We start from the raw sequence: 22,573 nt of genomic DNA on the forward strand, positions 1-22,573 counted from the left end.
TACAAGGATGGTGCTAGGGTTGGAGGGTTTGAGCTATAGGGAGAGGCTGAATGGGCTGAGGCCATTTTCCCTAGAGCATCAGAAGCTGAGGGGCATGGATCAGGTGAATAGACAAGGTCTTCCTGTTGTGGGGGAGTCCACTACTAGAGGGAACAGATTGAAGATGAGAGGGAAAAGATTTAAAAGGGACCTCAGGATTTAAAAGGTATCTGGTTAGGTATATAAATAGGAAGGGGTTAGAGGGATATGGGCCAAATGCTGGCAAATGGGATGAGATTTACCTAGGATATCATTGGGGAAATCAGGTTGGACTGTCTCTCCTCGCGGAGACAGGGTTTCTGAGTACTTGTGTTGGGATTGAAAGAGCTGCAAGGGCAGAATTATTTAGATTAGATTACTTACAGTGTGGAAACAGGCCCTTCGGCCCAACAAGTCCACACCGCCCCGCCGAAGCACAACCCACCCATACCCCTACATCTACCCCTTACCTCCACTACGGGCAATTTAGGATGGCCAATTCACCTGACCTGCACATCTTTGGACTGTGGGAGGAAACCAGAGCACCCGGAGGAAACCCACGCAGACACGGGGAGAACGTGCAAACTCCACACAGTCAGTCGCCTGAGGCGGGAATTGAACCCGGGTCTCCGGCGCTGTGAGGCAGCAGTGCTAACCACTGTGCCACCGTGCCGCCGCCGACATTTATTAATTTGTCCTATCACATTCAGAGTTAAAATGCAGGAAATGGAGGGGTGTGCTAGCAGGCCTTGTGAACACAGATCATCCCTCTGTAATGTTCAAAGTTCTTACACATTTCACGCAACAATAAAACACAAGCTTGAGATGGAAAGCAGAATGATGTACATGGAATTTGAGAATCAAATGACTTTCCTTTTTTCTCCCCCACCCCAAATCTCTGTTTACCCATTTAATAATACCAAGCATACCGCCATCTCTGCTCAGTGTCTCTTATCAACTGCAGCATAACAACTAATTGTATGATGGAATTTCCTGAAATCAGATTTGTGGAGCTTTCCTTGTAAGAAACCCATTGATCGTAGACCAATAGGACAATGTTTTTGTAGTAGACCTATGATGGTACAGCTTGTACTACATAAAATGAACTTTGAGGCAGTAATGTCTACATAAATCTGTAGCTTATTGGAAACAACCCAAATCACAGAATGTTTATGGCAGAATCAATGAAATTCTCATTGTTACCTGGTACCACGTACATTTTGTAATTCATAGCAACATCCACAAAGTACTTTCTTCGACTTCTGTACACATCATCTTTAAAGCCCTGAGAACAGAGGGAGATTAAGGCTGCCAGGTAGCAAACCTGAACTGCTTTGCACTGACACTGCTATTAAAGTCTAAATGCAATCTAAGACAAAGGCATTTTAAAAGGTTGTTACACAACATTGAATTGTTATCAGAGCAGACAATATGCCCATGCTAAAGAAAACAAAGTGCAAATTTATAATACACATTGAAAACTGTGACAGCTGCACTTTTAATTGCACATGCATTAACTGCTTCATCGAGGAAGTCCAGATCACACGGAATTCAGCAATGTAGAAACAGAAAACAGAAGTATTGCAGCTTTAAATTTTGAAGCTTCCCTTCCCTCTGCAACACGAGTGAGTCAGGGATTTTTTTAACGAGTAATGTCATGGTCACTACTTTGGAGAGTAGCTTCATGTTCCAGATTTAATTATGTATTTAATTAATATCTATATTATAATCCATGTCCCAGAGCGTGGCCCCTGGATTACTTTTCCAGTGATATTCTGATAATTTCAATGCCTTCCTTATATTAACTAGCAGGATTCACCTGGAAAGGTAGGCAAGGCCTCTGAATCTAAACATTTTCAGGGCAATTTGTCCTGGTCATAGCTAAAGAATTTTCTTTGTTGAAAAAGCTCACTTTTATATCTGAATGCAATTGGACCGAGACTGTCAAAGTCAGTACTTATTGTCCAATCCTAACTGGCCTTAACTAGTTTGTGGTGACAACTGAGAGATTTGTTAGGCCATCTGAGAGGGCAGTTAAGTATCTGCTACTTTGTCATAGGTCTGGAGTCACATCAGTTGGATTTGATCATTTCATGGGCACCAATATGGTGTTGGTTCCAAATTTATTTAATCGGTAGAATTTAAGTTCTTCATCTGACATGGCAGTATTTAATCTCACATTTGACCAGGTTACTAGTCTAGGTTTCCAGATTAGTCCATTACAGAATCGCAATGCAGCTCATTGGAGTCAAAGTGGGGTAGTTTTTTTTTAAACGAACTGAGCTGAGCTAACTACAACAGATTAACTAGACTCATCTTGTTCATCTTTACTATTTTGGACACAATTGCATTTAATTGCACAATAGAGAATTGCATTTTAATCAGTGTTTTCACGAAGGCCAGCCTGAGACTAATGGCAACTCCATTCCCCATGTTGCTGTTTAAATGTGGACTCATTTTTGGTACTCACTGGGTGATCTGCATCAAGATCTGATCCATACATCAGGACTCTTTGGGAAGTTTTATCTAGTTCAGAAATCTTTCTTGGAAACCAAGGGATGTCATCCAATTCTGTACATTAAAAAGAAATACAAACACTGATGAGCCGTCAGCACATTCTATATGCTACATAAATTAGAATGAACAGAGTACTTTTCAAAAATGAGGGTTGTCCTGAAAATCCATGAACTAGTAATTCCAAAGTAATGTTGAGGTTACAATTTTTCTACCCTCCCTGGTTTGAGGTCACGGGAGGCTCTCCCCTTTGCATACTAGGCATCAGATGCATCTCAGATTGACACTTGTACCAAATAAAGTCTGAAATCGTCTAGTGATTGTGGAATTTCTGGGTAGGTTGTTATCCCTCCCTGGGAGCTACATAAATTTGTAAAGAGGCTTCCTTTACAGAGGAACAATCAATCTTTTACAGTGCACAAGTTTGTTAGCATGGAATGTTCTTTCACAATATTGATTATGGTATTGTCTTGACCATAGTTACAATGTAATGTTCATATGTATCTTACGCAGGACTTGCACACTATTAGGATTTGCATAATTGTTTTATTGCCCCTGAGAAGAGCTAATAAGTAACTAGGGACTGGTCAGTTTCCTCTTTTTGGATGGGCTCATTATTACATTTAGTTTATGTGAGAATATGGAGGAATTTGTCATAATGGCCACTTTAAAGTTTTGGTGAGCTGTACAAAGTAAGGAATGCCTTGCAAAATAGAGGAACTGTAATTTGAACCACAATAACAGTATCAACAAGTTGCAACTAAATGGGACAATCTTAAACTTCCATACATGATGGGAACTGGAATTTACACAACAGATAAAATTAATTCATTTAGAAATGAGTCAGCAATAACAATAAATAGTCACCACAGCTGATAAGTTACCCAAAAGGCCACTTGAGTCAATATTACTGAATGGTTACACCATTTATGCATGACAAACTATTTGTCAAAAAACGTGATGAACATATCAATGATGTTAGATTCTCTCTTGGTGATACTCATTACCTAGCACTTGTGTGGCACTTACCACTTGTCTGCCCAAATGTAGAGACTGTCCAGGTGTTGCTGCATTTGGACATAGACTGCTTCAGCATGTGAGGAGTCGTGAATGGGCTGGGCATTGTGAAAACAAAAATCAACAAACCTCCCCACTTCTAACCTCCAATTTGAGGGAAAGTCATTGATGAAGTAGCTGAAGATGGTTGGGTCTAAACATTACCCTGAGGAACAACTGCAGTGATATTCTGGAACTGAAATGACTGACAGCAACAGCCCTAATCATCATCCTTATGTCAGGAATGACTCCAGTCAGAGAGTTTTCCCCTTGATTGCCATTGACTGTAACTTTACTAGGGTTCCTTCTTGCCTCATTCAACTAATGTGCCCTTCATGTCAAGGGCTGTCACTCTCACCTCACCTCTGGAATTCAGCTATTTTGTCCTTGTTTGAACCAAGGCTGTAATGAGGTCAGGAACTGAGTGACCGTGGAAGAACCCATCACTGAGGAAGTTATTGCTGAGTCAGTGTTGTTTGATGACATCCCACTCTCATTCATGTCCACTTGATATTTCTGCACAATCATGTAACATGTTTTCCAGATGTTTTGGAGCAGAAAGATGCAATTTGAGGAAGATCTGTGAAGTGGCTTATGATCATGGTCCACTGTTACTTTGTGACTCCCAAACAGATGCAGATTAAAATGTGCACGAGCAAGGGCACCACAAAGTACTCTTTATATATCTGGGTCTACCATGTGTAGTTTGTGTAACAAAAACCCTTGGAATAAATGCAATAGGTAGTCCCTAATGCACAAGAACTGCTCCATGACTTGTTGCACTGTGGAGGTGACTTTTCTATTGACACTGTAATACAGCATTAGTAACTTGTCATTTCTTATTTGATTTGACTGAAGTCTACTCCTCAGCAGTGCAATTGAATGGAGGTTCACACTGATGACAAATTAAACAAGAAGTTTGGTTAGCAGTTCGACAGTCCATCCAACTGAACCAAATTGATTCCCTTGAGGCTAGTACAATTACAACATTAAAAGGCATCTGGATGGGATATGTGTAGGAAAGGTTGAGGGATATGGGCCAAATGCTAGTAAACAGGATTAGATTAGTTTAGAATATCTGGTCGGCAAGGACGAGTTGGATCAAACGGTCTGTTTCCATGCTTTGCATCTCCATGACTCTAAGATAAGAAGAAAATCAACAAATCACTGCAATGGTTTCACATCATTGCTTGCTGCAGCCCTCACCTTGTCAGGATCCAGGTAAAGTCCTTCCAGTGATAGACTTACATGCTTGACTTCAGGATTTTAAGTTGCATGTTCTTGTTCAGCTGGTCATACAAGATTCTGATTGTGGTCTGTGATAGCCTCTTCCATAATGCCTCCACACCCAGTGACCAGGGCGATAGATTTTGATTTGGGAAGATTGCTGATTATCTCATGCTTTCTGTATTGATACTCTTTTGGAACCGTGGAAATGTCAAACAGCATGTGCAACCAATTGTACCTCCCGAATGGTGTTCAGAATGTATTTAGAAAGGTACGTTTCATCCAGCTTTACTGGTCAATAACCACCCTTATATCAGGGGTAAGAAAAGACATTGCTTTATCAAGTTGTAGTAATGCACTTCAATAATTAGCATGGGGTATCGTTACCTCTTCAAAACTTTATTGAGATCTTTACACGCTCTCAGTTTCTCAATTATTTTCTGAGTTCTATTATGCTGCAATGTGCGTGGAAAATCATGTCTCACTAACTTGATTGAGTTTTTTATAGAAGGAAGAAAGAGGATTGAAGCAGGCAGAGTGGTGGATGTGATCTATATGGACTTCAGCAAGGCATGAGGGGTTCCTCATGGTAGTCAGGTTAGCAAGGTTAGATCTCATGGAATACAGAGAGAACTAGCCATTTGGATACAGAACTGGTTCAAAGATAGAAGACAGAGAGTGGTCGTGGAGGATTACTCTTCAAACTGGAGGCCTGTGGCCAGTGGTATGCCACAGGGATCAATGCTGGGTCCACTGATTTCATCATTTATATAAATGATTGAGTGAACATATGAGATATGGTTAGTAACTTTGCAGATGACACCAAAATTGGAGGTGCAGTAGAAAAAGAAAAAGGTTTCCTCAGAGTACAACAGGATCTTGATCAGACAGGCCAATGGACTGAGGAGTGGGAGATGGAGTTTAATTTAGATAAATGTGGGTGCCGCATTTTGGAATGGCAAATCAGGGCAGGACTTACATAGTTAATGGTAAGGACCTGGAGAGTGTTGCTGAACAAAGAGAGTGCAGGTTCATAGTTCCTTGAAAATTGAATCACAGGTAGACAGAATAGTGATGAAGCATTTTGTATGCTTGCCTTTATTGGTCATTGCACTGAGTATAGGAGTTGGAAGGTCATGTTGCAGTACATTGGTTCGCCACTTGTGGTATAACGTTTGCAATTCTGGTCTCCCTCCAATAAGAAGGATGTTGTGAAACTTGAAAGGGTTCAGAAAAGATTTATGAGGATGTTGCCAGGGTTGGAGGATTTGAGCTATAGGGAGAGGCTGAATAGGCCCGGGCTGTTTTCCCTGGAGAGTCGGAAGCTGAGGGTTGACCTTATAGAGGTTTATAAAATCATGAGTATCATAGATAGGGTGAATAGACAAAGTTTTTTTTCCTGGGTGTGAGAGTCCAAAACTAGAGGGCATAGGTTTAGGGTGAGAAGGAAAAATTTTAAATGGGCCTAAGCGGAAACTGTTTCACACAGAGGGTGGTGCATGTATGGAATGAGCTCCCAGAGGAAGTGGTGGAGACTGATATAAATACAACATTTAAAAGGCATCTGGGTGGGTACATGAATAGAAAGGATTTAGAGGGATATGGGACAAATGCTGGCAAATGGGCCTAGATTTATCTCAGATATCTGGTCGGCATGGACAAGTTGGACTGAATAGTCTGTTTCCATGCTGTACAGCTCTATGACTCTATATGGGCCAGGAGCAGGGCAAATGGAACTAATTTAGTTTGGGGTTATGTTCAGCATGGATTGGTTGCACCAAAGGGTCTGTTTCCATGCTACTCTGACTCTATCACTGTTACAACACAGACAGACAGTGCAACCAAATCCGCCACTTCACCTCTATATTTGCAACACAGTAAAAATTAAAACCTGCAAAGACTCTCAATTTTCGCCAATTGTTCCTAATCAGACTTTTTTTGAATAACCAATCTTGGAGTCCACAATTAATAAATTATTGACACCTGATTGTAGTTTAGAAGACTTAGCAATTTCCTAACAATATCGCAACTTTGGCAAAATGAAATTAAAGGGTTCACAATTCTTAGGTCATAGCTCCAACCAAAATTGATTAAAAAAAATAAAATGAGGAGGTCTAACATAATCTGGACTGTCGGAGTTGTCATTTTCTTGACTGTTCCTTTATTTTCTATATATACCACCTCCTCTATCAGGCCAGGGAGCAGCTGGAAATCCTCTCCAAGAATTATTTTGAATTTTCCCTTTGAGGAACCCCAAGGACAGTGGATAAAATTCTCTTGTGTGAACCAGCCTGAGTTCAGGTGAGGGCAGACAATGAAAGTCACAGTCAAAAGACTGCTTCTAGTCACAGTTGTGTTGCAAATAAAGACTTGCTCTCATTCGAAGTGCAAGACACCAGCTAGGTAGTAGTCAGACAAAAGGAAATTAGGACAACAAATGATCTCATTGTCACCCTGAATGCTGGAATTCAATCATGGTCCAAAGGAGTCAGAATGACAGAAATTAATCTACCTCCAAAACTAAGGGGTATGAAACTGGCTTTCCAACTGCCAATGTTAATGTTCCTATCACCTGCACTGCAATAACCAAACATTCAGCAATCTGCACTTCACAAACAATTCAGCAATTGATCTGCATTTTTTTTTCAATTTTATCTTATTGAACTCTTATTGGACGGGTTGGACCAAAGGGTCTGTTTCCATGCTGTACATCTCTATGACACTATGACTCTATACCTCACACAGATTATAAATAAGGTGTATGTTACATCATTAATTCTTCATGCATTTGACAATGAATAAACTCACTCTTTGTAAACTCAAGAAAGCCTGACTTTCTTGGCTCTCTTTCAATAGCAATTTGTTTTGGGAGAAAGGTAACCACAGGAAGAGATCATTTTAAATTTTTTTTTATAACCAACGTAGGAGGGGATGAAGAAAGAAGGGCAGCCAGTTTATCTCTCTTCACCTTGGACCTTAACAGATTGAGGGATCCCATCTGGAATCGTAATGAATTACAGTGCCTCTCCTGAAATGTGATGGTAACAAGTCACAAATTGATCAATAGTCTCTTTCCCCTTGTGCTCTGATGTTGAACAAACATTGTTATTATATAACATTAATGTAGAGTTCAAAACAGATTTTGAAAGCTTTCAAAGTTTCTGCTGTCTGACATTTCTACTCCCCCTTAAGATCTAGGCTGCAATTTGGCTTGTAATACTATCTCCCCAGCACTTATGGCAGATTTGCAACTTTTATACATGTTTTTGAAAAGTTAATTTTGCCATTGACAATCGAAAAAAATCCAATTCTGTTTCACATCTTCTTTCATTTCCACAGCAGCATGGAGTGGAAAATGTGCAGCCATTCTTACTCATTGAATAGTGCAATATTGCAGACTGATGTTTGTTCATTTCTCTTTTTCAGTCATTGGCTGTTTTACAGCTCTGAAAATCTACACATGTTCACCTGGACCTTACTTGCTGTCTTTTCCATGGAAGTTGGCTCCTTTGCAGCTCTGAAAAATCGAGATTCTATAAAGGCAGTAGGAGTATACTCAAGAGGGAAATCAGGAGGGCAAAATGGGGACATGAGATACCTTTGGCAAATAGAGTTAAGGAGAATCCAAAGGGTTTTTACCAAAGGACAACAGCGTAACTTCAAAAAGAATAGATCAGCAAGGCGCCCTTTGTGTGAAGCCACAGGAAATGGGGAGATCTCTAAACGAGTATTTTGCATCAGTATTTACTGTGGAAAAGGACATGAAAAATATAGAATGTAGGGAAATAGATAGTGACATCTTAAAAAATGTCCATATTACAGAGGAGGAAGTGCTGGATGTCTTGAAACTCATAAAAGTGAATAAATCACCAGGACCTGATCAGGTGTACCCCAGGACTCTGTGGGAACGTAGGAAAGTGATTGCTGGGCCCCCTGCTGAGATATTGGTGTCATTGATAGTCACAGGTGAGGTGCCGGAAGACTGGAGGTTGGTAAGAAAGGTGGTACGGGCAAGCCAGGGAACTGTAGACCAGTGAGCCTGACGTTGGTGGTGGGCAAGTTGTTGGAGGGAATCCTGAGGGACAGGATATATATATATATTTGGTAAGGTGAGGACTGATTAGGAATAGTCAACATGGCTTTGTGTGTGGGAAATCATGTCTCACAAACTTGATTGAGTTTTTTGATGAAGTAACAAAGAGGATTGATGAGGGCAGAGCAGTAGACGTGATCCATATGGACTTCAGTAAGGTGTTCAACAAGGTTCCCCTAGGAGACTGGTTAGCAAGTTTAGACCTCATGGAATACAGGGAGAAACTAGCCATTTGGATACAGAACTGGCTCAAAGGTGGAAGACAGAGGGTGGTGGTGAAGGGTTGTATTTCAGACTGGAGGCCTGTGACCAGTGGAGTGCCACAAGGATCGGTGCTGGGTCCACTACTTTTCATCATTTATATAAATGATTTGGATGTGAGCATAAGAGGTATGGTTAGTAAGTTTGCAAATGGCATCAAAATTGGGGGTGTAGTGGACAGCAAAGAAGGTTACCTCAGATTATAACAGGATCTTGATCAGATGGGCCAATGGGCTGAGGAGTGGGAGATGGAGTTTAATTTAGATAAGTGTGAGCTGCTGCATTTTGAAATAGCGAATCAGGGCAGGACTTATACACTTAATGGAGTGTTGCTGAACAAAGAGAGTGCAGGATCATAGTTCCTTGAAAATGGAATCATAGGTGGACAGGATAGTGAAATGTGAGGAGCTGCATTTTGGGAAAGCAAACCTTAGCAGGACTTATACACTTAATGGTAAGGTCCTAGGGAGTGTTGCTGAGTAGAGACTTTGGAGTGCAGGTTCATAGCTCCTTGAAAGTAGAGTTGCAGGTAGTTAGGATAGTGAGGAAGGCGTTTGGTATGCTTTCCTTTATTGGTCAGAGTATTGAGTACAGGAGTTGGGGGGTCATGTTTTGGCTGTACAGGACATTGGTTAGGCCACTTTTGGAATATTGCATACAATTCTGGTCTCCTTCCTACCAAAGGATATTGTGAAACTTAAAAGAGTTCAGAAAAGATTTACAAGGATGTTGCCAGGGTTGGAGGATTTGAGCTATAGGCAGAGGTTGAATAGGCTGGGGCTGTTTTCCCTGGTGCATTGGACACTGAGAGGTGACTTTATAGAGGTCTATAAAATCATGAGGGACATGGGTAGGATAAATCAACAAAGTATTTTCCCTGGGGTAGGGGAGTCCAGAACTAGGGGGCATAGGGGAAAGATATAAAAGAGACCTAAGGGGCAACCTTTTCAAGCAGAGGGTGATACATGTATGGAGTGAGCTGCCAGAGGAAGTGGTGAAGGCTAGTACAATTGCAACATTATATGAATAGGGAGGGTTTGGAGGAATATGGGCCGGGTGCTGGCAAGTGGGACTAGATTAGGTTGGATTATCTGGTCGGCATGGATGAGTTGGACCGAATGGTCTGTTTCTGTGCTGTACATCTCTCTGACTCTATGATAGCATGTTCCAAGTAATGTGTGTTTAATAACTGTCACAGATTGCACACAAATTTACACATAGCAACAGCAGAGATCGCAAGACTACAATAATCTAACCAGTAAAGGTACAATGGCATTTCTCCATACGACACCGACTATAACAAATTTTAAAATAAAGTACCTTTCTACTATATGACTTCCAACATGAAATTTGTGCAATTTCACCCATTTTAGATTGGGGACATTCTGAAGAATAATTATTTTCCACCTATTTGTTCAATGAAAAGTGTAAATTATCTCAGAGCAATTTTACTCAGTGCCCTCAAATCCAATAGAAATGATTAATATGCAACAAATTCTCGTTATCAATCTATACTTCAACACAGATGCTGAAGTTCTGAACTAAAACAGAAATGACTGGAGGAACACAGCTGCTCTGACAGCTTCTGTGGAGAGAAAAGAGAATTAATGTTTTGAGCCCAGTGACCATTCTTCTGAGGTCCTGCCACCCCTGCTGAGTTTCTCCAGCAATTTCTGTCTCTCTTACTGACATATGTACCACAGCCACTGAATTGCTTTAGGCCCCAGAGGTTAAAAAGTAAAATTTACAGGACCAGCCAGCTGGAATCACTCATTTTTACTAATGTGACCACTGCAGAACAAGGTGTGAATTGCGAGTCATACCTTCTTCCTCTGTCCAGTTGTTAGCCAGTGGATTCAGAGAAATAACGTTTGTGTTGACTCTTAATAGCTGAATCAGTTCATTAAAATCTTCTTTTGTGCTGCTGCAGTCCACAAATATCTCAACCTCCGAAGCTCTCCTCTTTGATTTCCTGGACTCTATATGAACTAGGTTGATGTGTTTGTCCTGATAAAATAGAATGTAATTCAAAATTTGGAACATACACAGGGAGAGTCAAAATGAAGTGTGGGTTTGGCAAAAGTGGTGTTACAGTTGAGGCAAAATTATATTAGCTTCAATCGTAGTTCATGTTGTAATTTGAACACTGTCTTTATGTTGAACAAACACTATGTTTATCAGAGTTAACTAGCAAGTAACAGGAAATCTGACATACAGAGACGGAGTGTACTCTGAACAAAGATCATTGGCCTGAAGCTTTAACTCTACAGATGCCACCAGACCTGTTGATTATTCCCAGAAATTTCTAATTTTATTTAAGATTTCCAGAAGTATTTTGCTTTCAAGTTTGGGTTTCTCAAAAGTGATCTACAAACATTCAATCCCTCCATCACCGGTGCTCAGTAGCAGCAGTGTGTACAATCTACAAGATGCACTGCAGAAATTCATCAAAGGACCAGAGACAGCACCTTCCAAACCCATGACTACTTCCACCTAGAAGGACAAGGGCAGCAGGTACTTAGAAACACCACCACCTGCAAGTTCCCCTCCAAGCCACTCACCATCCTGACTTGGAAATATACCGCCGTTCCTTCACAGTCATTGGGTCAAAGTCCTGGAATTCCCTCCCTACTGGCATTGTGGGTCAACCCGCAGCAAATGGATTGAAGTGATTCAAGAAGGCAGGTCACCACCATCTTCTTCACGGCAAATAGGAATGGGCTATCAATGACCAGCCAGCGACACCCAAGTCCCACAAGTGAATAATAAAAAAGGGAATGGAGCCAAAGTGCAAAGTTATAGCACTATATGCCCGTTACAGACAGGATGGTGGAATGTTAGCATGACATTTTCACAAACAGTTTCCAACGTGGACATAGCAATTTGTTGTTATGAGAATGTTAATAAAAATGAGAAGAAATATGATTTTGTAGATCGGGAGTCCATGCAAACATTATATTATAGTATAGATAAATGCAATTAGTTTTCAGGAGGTAAACATGATATCTTCAGTTGTTTCTCTGTACATTATAAATCTTACCTGAAAGATTTGAAGGGCTTTCACAAGTCCACCAACCTCATTTTTCATGGCAAACAGAATTGTTGTCCTGGAAGTCTCATTTTTGCCATTTCCTTTGCTAACTTTCTTCTCATCATGTTTATTGAACCACCCTTTATTTACCTGCAAGAAATGTTTCAAACAGTTTTCCTTTACAAAGTGGTTATCAAATCAGAAGAATGTGTTTAAGTAGTCATAATAACTGTGTATAACCGTGAAAATGAGAGGACTGTACTTGAATTTTACACCATTAACTGATGGTAATTTATTGAATTTGAAGGGGAGGCGGTCAGGCTCCCACATGCTGGAAATGGTTATTCCTCGGCACTTGTATGATGTGAATGATACTTGCCATTTATCAGGACAAGATTGGATGTTTTCCAAGTCTGGTTGATTGCAGTTTTGGACTGTCATTTTCAGAGAAATTGCAATGGAACTGAAGTCTGTGCATTCTTTCAATCCCAGTTCTGATCTTACCTGATGCAAGGACAATCATTGATAAAACATTTGCAGATCAATGGGCTAAGGACACTGTCCTGAAGACATCCTGCAATGATGTCTGGAGTTTGAGATGATTGACCTGCAACAATCACAACCATCTTCTTTTAAGCTGGATCTATCCCCAGCCACTGGAATGTCTCCCCCACCACTGCCTCCCTGCACCCCCCCCCCCCCCCCCCCCCACCATCCCCCCCTCCACACCCTACCACCATGCAGATTCCTGTTGATTTATATTTTACTAACATTACTTGCTGCCATGCTCAGGGAAATCATGGATCTATCTATCAGTTCTTTGAAGAGCTAGCGTGTGGTGTGGCTAGAAGGGAACCAGCAGATGACAATACATAGATTCTCAGAAGGCATTTAATAAGATGCCATATCAAACATTATTGTGGAAAATAAGAGCTCATCATGTAAGGAGAAACATGTCAGTATAGACCAAAGATAGCTAGCAAACATGAAACAGAACAGGTTTAAATGGATCCTTCTCAGAATTGGTAGGTTGTCATGAATCATATGCTGCAGATCAGTGCTGGGTCACAATTCTTTACGATGTATATAAATAGCTTGGATAAAGGATGGAAGATATGGTTTCTAAATTTGCTGATGCCATAAGGGTAGGTAGGAAAGAAAGTTGTGAAGAGGAAACAAAGAATTACACAGAAATACATACATAGCTTAAATGAAGAGGCAAAGATCTGGCGAATGGAATAAAATAGGCGAAAATGTAAACTGTCCATTTTAGCACAAAAAGTTTTTTAAAAAAACTATATTATCTAAATAATAAGAGTGCAGAGCTCTGAGATGCAGAGAGATCTGGGTATTCCAGTGCATGTATTTCAAAATGTTAGCATGCAGGAACAGTAAATAATGAAGAAAACTAATGGAATTATATTGCTTTCTTGTGAGGGGAATTAAATATAAAAGTAAGGACATTATGCTTCAGTTTTGCAGGGCACTGGTGATCTAACATCTGGAGTATTGTGTGCAGTAATGGTCTCCTCGTGCAAGAAAGGATATTGTTGAAAGCAATTCAGAGAAGATTTATTTGGCTAATATCAGGAATGGGCAGTTTGCTGCATGAGGAAAGAAGGGTTGGACAGATATGATTGTAGCTGCTGGAGTTTAACAGGGTAAGAGATGACTTGATCAAGATTTACAAGATGCTGAGGGGTCTTGACAGAAGAACCTGGAGCAAGGGATCACTCACCTAAGACAGATATTTCTATGACTCGAGGAAATGAATCACTTCAGCAAAAAGTAGTGGAAGCAGAGCCGTTGAATAATTTTAAGGCAGAGATGGAAGGATTCATGATAAGCAATGAGGTAAATGTTGAACTGAGGTTGGGTTGAAATATGGATCAGCCATGGTCTTAGAGAATAGCAGGGTATACTGAAGGGGCCGAATAGCCTATTCTTGCTCCTAACTTATGTTTGTATTCAGTCAAATGCCGAGTTGATCTCAAGGGCAGTCGCTAATAGCTACAATTCAGCCCTAAGACATTTCTTGTTTTTTAGTAGATTGAATTGGCTGAAGACTGACACGCTGATATTGGGGGAACGCAAGGGAAAGACAAATGATTAGGAAGGGTGTTGCATTCTAAAAATCTAAATTTGTAACTTTCTAAGTTTCTGATCATTTTTTAGTATTGCTCCTCCCACCCCCTATCTGGGATTTATTATACGATGAGATAAGCCACATTGTTCCAGCAGCATATCAAAACCAAGAGGTGAAATTCTGGTCCTGAAACTATCTGTACTGGTATTACACGCCATGTAATCATCGATTTGAATTATGCAACAAACCTTTGCATATTATAGATTTACTTTTCCTCCACTTTTACCTCCTTCAACAGGAGACCCCAGAGTTTGTCAGATACAATTATGTCCTGCGTGATATAGGAATTTACGTAATTTGTTTTCATCATGACAGGTCCTGAAATGAAATCATTAACTTTTTCAATTACGAAGATTCCAAAGCATGCTCCAAAGCTCTCCTGTGTAGATCTGGAAATTAGTTTCATGTTTCATAAGGACCAGACTGAAAATCCTGGGCCTTAAACATTCCTTTGTGTTTAACCGGGAATGTAATTTTTGCTCGCTGCCTTGATAATCTGTCATAACAACCGTAAATTTCTTTCCCACTGATGTGTAAAGCACTTTGTTTTTTCAACAAAGGGCATATCTCTAGGATTTGGGGCAAACATTCACAGTTCTAGTAATCTTTTACTTCAGTTCTTTCTGCCCTCCATAGAACATAGAACAGCACGGCCCACGATGTTTTGCTGAACATGACGCTAAATTGAACTAATCTCTTTTGCCTGCCCTTGGTCCATATCCCTCCATTCCTTGCATATTTATGTGCTTATCTAAAAGCCCCTATCGTATTTGCCTTCACCATCACACCTGGCAGCATTGTTTCAGACTCCTACCACTTTCTGTGTAAAAAAAAACCATCCCCTCACATCTCTTCTGAATTTTTCCCTTCTCGCTTTAAATGCATTCCCCTGTTACTGCACATTTCAATTCTGGGAAAAAGATTCTGACCATCAACCCTATCTATTTACTTCATAATTTTATAGACTTCTGTCAAGTCCCTACTTATGGCTTTGCTTTTGAGTGGGGTATAACTGTAAGCTGTGTTTTACTGTATTTTACACCATATACATTTCCTTTCCCATCAGTTTAGTTTCAAACAACTTATTGCATTTTTAATGATTTCAATTTCTCCTGCTTTTGACTACCATCTCAATTGTAACGACAAGAATATACTGAAGCTTTGCTGACTGTCAAATCTGGTCAGAGATTTTTTTCTTCAAGCAAGCATTGTTCCTGCAGTACTGTAGCAAATACTGTAAAACTGTATTCTTACCTTTTGCATTCTTTTATAAATTTCTCAAAAAATATTTTTATCATGTCACAAAATCACTTACGAGTTTTTTTCCACCATCATTTCTTTATATCCCTTTACAGTATCCAGTAATATATGCTTAAGGACACTTAGTAAAATAACATTTACCAACGTAAAGAGTATTTATTTGGTAATTAATATTTTAGGAAGTCACATATGTTTTATGGGGCCAGTTTGAATAGCATGTGTGATGAAGTACAATTGCTTTGTTGATCAGACAAAAGCAATGTTTTTTTACTGATGGACCAAACTGACCCCATAAAACATGTAACACAATGACTTCCTAAAAGGTTTACGTGAATGCACATTCTTCTTTTTAATTAAAATTACCATCACTGTAATTTACAATATAAAATGGTTGATCAATTCACGACTGACATCACAAAGTATCAATTCCCAGACTCAGTTATTCTGCTAATTGAAAAGGCCAAACAAGAAAAATCATATGTATCTACCATCACTTTGGATTATTAAGTCATTTCCCAACCTGAATTACACTGTGCAATATTTAATCATTATTACTTTAATTGGCTTCTTTCTCTAAATTGTGTGAGGCTTTTATTGCTAATAATTTTCCAGGGTTAAAGGCAGGATTCTTGGCAGTGTGGAGGAATCGAGGGATCCTGGGGTCCAAATTGTTAGATCCCTCAAAGTTGCCACCCACGATGATAGGGTTGTTAAGAAGGCGTATGGTGTGTTGGCTATCAGTAGCAGGTGGATTGAGTTCAACAGCTGTGAGGTTATGCTGCACCTCTATAGAGCCCTGGTTAGACCACACTTAGAATATTGTGTGTTCAGTTCTAGTTGCCTCATTATAGGAAAGATTTCAAAGCTTTAGAGAGGGTGCAAAGGACATTTACCTGGACTGGAGGGCATGACTTATAAAAAAAGGTTGAGGGAGCTAGGCTTTTCTCATTGGAGCAAAGAAGGATGAGAGGTGACTTGATAGAGGTGTGCAAGATGTTGAGACAATTAGATAGAGTGGATAGCCAAAAAGTTTTTCCCAAGGTGAATTGTCTATCACGAGGGGCAAAATTTTAAGGTAATTGGAGAAAGGTTTAGACAATATGTCAGAAGCAGGTTCTTTACACAGAGAGTGGTGAGTGCGTGGAATGCACTGCCAGTAGTGGCAGTAGAGTCAGACACATTAGGGACATTTAAGCGACTCTTGGAAGTTAGCACAATGAAGGATATGTAAGTTAGTCTGAACTTACAGTAGAATAAAAGGCTGGCATGACATCGAGGGCCAAAGGGTCTGTACTGTGCTGTGCTGTTCCATATTCTATGATTACTACATTATAGAAGTCTACATGCCCTATATACTATAACAGCTTTCACTGAAAAATAAAGAGTTAACCAAATTGAATTCATCTTCATTGTATAAAATTATGAATTTGTGTTTAATTAAGGAATACTATATGACACTGTCGAGCAATTTTTAATCTCTTATTAAAGTAGCATAAAGAGTAATGCAAAGCACATTCCTTACAATGCTGACAGTTGAATTTTTTCATCCTGATGTTCATTGAATGTATTCCAGTTTACAGCAAACTGAGTATCCCAACAAAGATTGACACGTCTGCCTTCAGTTTTGATCAGAGTTATCCTGGCTTTGAGCTTTAGATGCAATTATTTTATTTTGGACAGGGCATTCAGTGCAACAGGACAAGTCTTTTTTTTAGGAGTTTAGGAGTAGGAGTTGGTAGTGCTGTGCCACTGAGCTAAAAGACCCAAGGTACGACTCCCATTTCAGGACTTACTAGATTATAGAATCTCTATGTGGAAATAGGCCCTTCAGCCCAACCAATCCTCCGAAGACCAAAACCAACCCACCGAGACCTATTCCCCTACCCCATTATCCTATATTTACCACTGACCAGTGCACCTAACTTACACATCTCTGAACACTATGAGCTGTTTAGCATGACCAATTTGCCTAACCTGCACATCATTGGATTGTGGAAGGAAACCAGAGCACCGGAGGAAACCCATGCAGACATGGGGAGAATGTGCAAACTCCACACAGACAGTCGCCTGAGACTGGAATTGCACCTAGGCCCCTGGTGCTATGAGACAGCAGTGCTAACTACTGAAACACCGTGCCATCCAAAGAAAATTCCAGCAATTGGTACAGGAAAGCCAATGTGCATCAGTATCAATCCCCAACCCAGAAACATGGGAAGAGTTAACAGTAGAATGGACACCTGGCGATAAAACTAAAGCGCAAATGAAATACAGTACTTAATATTAAAGGATGATCAACTGGCATTGTGCTGGGAAAAGCAGAGAGACCTCAATAGGTGCCTTCAGTCAGTTTAGCTGTAGTAATTATGATATTATGCATATACAATGACCTAAGCACTGTACAGCAATTTTACTCATATACGGGAATGAGAAACTAAACTCATAGCCAGATAAATATAAACAGCTTGAGGCAAATTCAGCTTATGACTGGGCACTCCACCTGAAGTCAGTTGATTAATTTATATTGTGAAATCAATGTATGTTGCTTTATATCCATATCTAACATAAAATTGGAATTACGTTGCAACATTTTCACAAGGTAAGTGTAGAGAAAATATCAAGCAAAATTGTTATGAGAGACTGAAATAAGGAAGACACCACTGACTAATGAAAATATTCTTAATTTTTAAAAAATGTTTAAAATAAAAGCAAATCTACAAATATTTTGCCAAATTAGCAGAATAACAATTCTTGTAAAATATTTATAAACATGAATTTGAGGAAAGTGCATATTATTGGCTTCAAACTCCACTAGCAACTCAAATTTCAAAGTACCAGTATTGTATGATTTTATTACCAATATAGAGAGCAAATTAATTCTGGACACGACAATGAGAATTGAAAGAATATTCGATTGAAGTCTACTGTAACTGGTGAACACATTGTTTTTAATTAAGTTTCTCTTGTATAGTTTACAAATTTATCCTGCTACGTGATTTCACTGCAGTGACAAAAGCCATAACTGAGTCTTCAATTGGAATAACTATATAATCATAAAGTCAGAAGTCACACAGCACCAGGTTATCATCCAACAGATGTATTCAAAATCAAAAGCTTTCAGAGTGCTGCTCCTTCATCAGGACTATAACCTGATGTTGTGTGACTTTTGGCTTTTGTCCACCCAGTTCTAACACCAGCATCTCCGTATCATATATGATCACAAAGTATTGTCCATCTTTAAAATTCCTCAATATAAGCAAATATTATCATCCATTCTGTCTGCAACTCAGAGATGTCAGAGTAAAATTTAACATGAGGTGAACATTTTTACCTGCTACAGTCTGATTAATTATTAATAATTTTACTCAATATTAGATTATTGTTTATAAAAACTTTTTGTTTTTAAAAATCTTATATCAGTTCGTAAACTGCATAATACTTGAAAGACCTGCTGTACTGGAAAAGGTTTGGTCAATATTTCAGAGAGAATGTGTTGTGAATGTGATTTTTTTTAAAAGTTTGGATATCTAATGTTATCATCAGGTGTGAAGCTATCAAATTGAAATTAAAAACCCAGTTGATTCACTAATGTCCTTAGGGAAAGAAGGCTGCTTTCCTTACCCAGTCTGGTATACATGTGACTCCAGTCCCACATAAACATGGTTGACTCAACTGCTCTGCTAAGTAGCCTAGTAAGTTACTCAGGTGCCCAACAACCACCTTCTCAGGGAAACACATGCTGGCTTTGGAGGGATGCCAAATCTGAGGATAATAAAAAAAGGAAAGGAAATATCGGAAGTATATGAAACTTCACAATAAAAACATGTGGCCACTAACTCTTAAGATACATTTATTTATGGAATTCACAGGTAAGTCTTTTACTGTGTGGCAGATATAATGACTTCAACTTGATATATCTATTATTCAAACCCAATAAACTCACAATCTTCAAATAGAGCCTTAAACAGGTTTGGCTCAAGAATTTTGTATTCGAAACAATATAACAAAAGTAAATCTACAAAGTAAATATGTGTGCTTTATTTATTACCCAATACAACAGTTCTCAATGGGACAAAAAAACTATGAAAATTGTATCAGCTGTAACATGTATAATGGAGCATTACTGACCCATGTGAAACTTGTGATTAGTTAAAAACTGCTGGTCTCCCTTCCTCACTATTATCTTCCATGGACTAATCTGACCTCCCTCAGCCTCAGCATCTCTTTTGTCAAACTATACCAGGGAATCTACCTTAAAGTGTTTGTTAATTTCAAGTAAGTATTTAATCCATATTAGAACTTGAGCTACCTATATTCACTTGAATATTACTCCTCAATTAGCTTCATTGCATCCCAGATTAAATCAACTTTCTTGAGTATACACTTTCCCCGTTGTTTATCTGAATTTCTCCATCAGCAAAAACACTTACAGACTGTATTCTAAATATGTATACCCTGGTACATAGAGCAGGTTGATTCACACAAATTCTGTGATCCAGTGAAGCATTAGGAACCAGAAAAGACTGAATATTTCTTAGTTCCAGCAAGTATACTACAAAACTCTAGATCTACCACTACTAGTGTAGCCAAGTGTAAATTAGGTGCCTTTTTTATGGAACTTCATACAAATATTATCAAGAATAGCAAGGGGTGTATAATAAATGCTAGAGATGCATGCATCTCTGGAACAATTAAAAAAACCCTGCTTTTTGACATTTATCTTGAAGTGGATTATTGAACTATAGCTGTTGGAAGAGTTTTTAAGGATTGTTAAGTAAGAAAAGGCTAAGAAATCAAAACCAACTAATAGCAACAATCTGCTCTAAATCAGGGGACTTTCTGAACTCCTGTGTAAATATAATAACAGTTATGAAAAGCAGTTAAAATTAAATACCTGGTGTTCAACTCATTATAAGAACCTTACAACATAAGGTTGGGGCGGCACAGTGGCACAGTGGTTAGTACTGCTGCCTCACAGCGCCAGAGACCTGGGTTCAATTCCCGCCTCAGGCGACTCTCTGTGTGGAGTTTGCACATTCTCCCAGTGTCTGCGTGGGTTTTCTCCAGGTGCTCCGGTTTCCTCCCACAGTCCAAAGACGTGCAGGTCAGGTGAATTGGCCATGCTAAATTGCCCATAGTGTTAGGTAAAGGGTAGATGTCGATGTAGGGGTATGGGTGGGTTGCACTTCGGCGGGGCGGTGTGGACTTGTTGGGCCGAAGGGCCTGTTTCCACACTGTAAGTAATCTAATCTAATCTACAAATGGCCAAAGTGGCTCAACAAGTCCATGTTGCTGTTCACCCTCTGTCAGCAAATCAGACTGAGCAACTCTGTGCTCAATTGCCTTCAAAACCCTTTCTCCCTCATCCATCCATCCCATTTCATGTTGATCACTGATATCATTTGTGCCTCAGTCACCAGTCCTGATTGTGGATTTCACCCTGAAAGTCAAATCCATGTTAAATGGCCTCTCATGTCTTCTGTTCTAAGTTTTAAAAAAAAACATCCTGCATCTATTCCTCCCCCACCATCAATTCTCTCAAGACCAAAGCACACTGCAGCTGTGAACACACCTGGTCGCTTACACGTTGCTGCCTCGGCAAACCTGAGTCCAGCGACATTCCTCGTTTTGCCCGGTATTTATTTCCAATCATCATCATCATCTTGGCACGTTTTTAAGGGCAAGGTTTTGGAGGACTGGAAAGGTAGGAGCGTGTTCTTCACTGGGGCTGCGAGTCAGCCTGGGTGATAGCTTGAGGCTGCTCAGGGATCTTTAAATACCCTGTCGAGCTGTAGGGCGGAGCATGCTCATTTACCAAACCGCACTCTTGGGCTCCTTCAGGCATTGGGCTGCACTGTTTAATGTCCAGAGCGAACTTCGGAAAAGTCCTCTCCACCTCACCAATGGCAAGGAACTCCAGCTGTAAGATTACTGATTTACATTTCAGCCTCTGGTTTACATCGCAATGTTGAGAGCCAGGTGATAACAAAAGGGTTTTTACACAACCGATTAGAGCAGGGTGCATTGAAATATCCGCGCGTTGATGCATCCGATCTGATATTATTTCATGAAATCGGATTAATGTTACAGTAAAAATGCATTTATCATTTTCTTTGTACAGAGAGTGGTTAAATGCAAGTTGCATTTAAACAGTTAAAATACTAAATCGCTCTTCTTATTGGTGGCCAAAGATTTCAATATAGAGGGGGGTTTCTGACCCTTAGCAAATAACATTATATGTTTGTAATGTGCTCGGCAGTTATCTCTCTCCTTTCGCTGGTTCTCCCCAGCTTTTAAGTGGCTTCCAAATCCCCTGGTTTGATGATGAATCGCAGTTTGAATGTTTGAAATAAAATACTTTCAATGCCACCAAAGTCAGAGTGAAATTTAAGACCTGTCAATTAAATGCACAAAACACTATCTCCTTGTGAAAGTCCTCAACAATAAGTGTTATCAGGGAGAGGCCCCTGTTTTCTCTCCCTCTCATTCAATATGCACTTGTCTTAAATAAACTGGTTTATTGATTTCATTGCTGGTTGGCTCCCCTTCATACCAAGATTTCCCCAATACTTTTTCTCCATGCCCATTATCTTCTAGCTTCTGTGACAAAGATGGAATTCCCATCAGAGGATTGAACATAGAATATCAGCCGGGGGGGGAAGTAATGAGTTTATATCATCTGACGGCTAATACTGAGAATATAAATACATTAATTAAAAATAAAATACTGCAAATGTTGGAGATCTGAAATAAAACCAGAAAGTGCTGAAGAAACTCAGCCGATCTGGCAACACTGGTCGAGAGAGAACCCTTTTGGAACCTCTACCCTCTTGGTAACTTAATTTTCTACTCAGTCATCCGCAAGTTCCGAAACCATACATTCTGTCTCCTCGTTCAAATCATTTGCATGAATTGTAAATTTGATCCCCCCACACATCACTCATTATATCTTGCTAACCGGAAAGAGCAA

The 22,573-nt window shown here is 39.7% G+C and overlaps 1 protein-coding gene across 5 annotated transcripts in view; it reads right to left on the bottom strand.

The window, feature by feature from the left end:
- The window catches only part of LOC140457900 (tryptophan 5-hydroxylase 2-like), a 50,498-nt gene extending 29,178 nt beyond the window's left edge, over window positions 1–21,320 (bottom strand). For 3 of the 5 annotated variants that reach the window (XM_072551660.1, XM_072551663.1, XM_072551659.1), the window contains exons 1-6: window positions 21,176–21,320; window positions 19,225–19,365; window positions 12,210–12,350; window positions 10,993–11,176; window positions 2,489–2,589; window positions 1,236–1,303 (exon numbers count right to left, since the gene is read on the bottom strand). In XM_072551660.1, the coding sequence (XP_072407761.1) occupies window positions 1,236–1,303; window positions 2,489–2,589; window positions 10,993–11,176; window positions 12,210–12,350; window positions 19,225–19,365; window positions 21,176–21,265 (725 nt within the window). In that variant the 5' untranslated portion in view covers window positions 21,266–21,320. The remainder of the gene's footprint in view (window positions 1–1,235; window positions 1,304–2,488; window positions 2,590–10,992; window positions 11,177–12,209; window positions 12,351–19,224; window positions 19,366–21,175) is intronic. The other 2 variants (XM_072551662.1, XM_072551661.1) reach the window with 2 other exon arrangements.
- Between the last annotated feature and the right edge of the window lie 1,253 nt (window positions 21,321–22,573).

Source organism: Chiloscyllium punctatum, chromosome 32, assembly GCF_047496795.1.
Source record: "Chiloscyllium punctatum isolate Juve2018m chromosome 32, sChiPun1.3, whole genome shotgun sequence".
Lineage (NCBI taxonomy): Eukaryota > Metazoa > Chordata > Chondrichthyes > Orectolobiformes > Hemiscylliidae > Chiloscyllium > Chiloscyllium punctatum.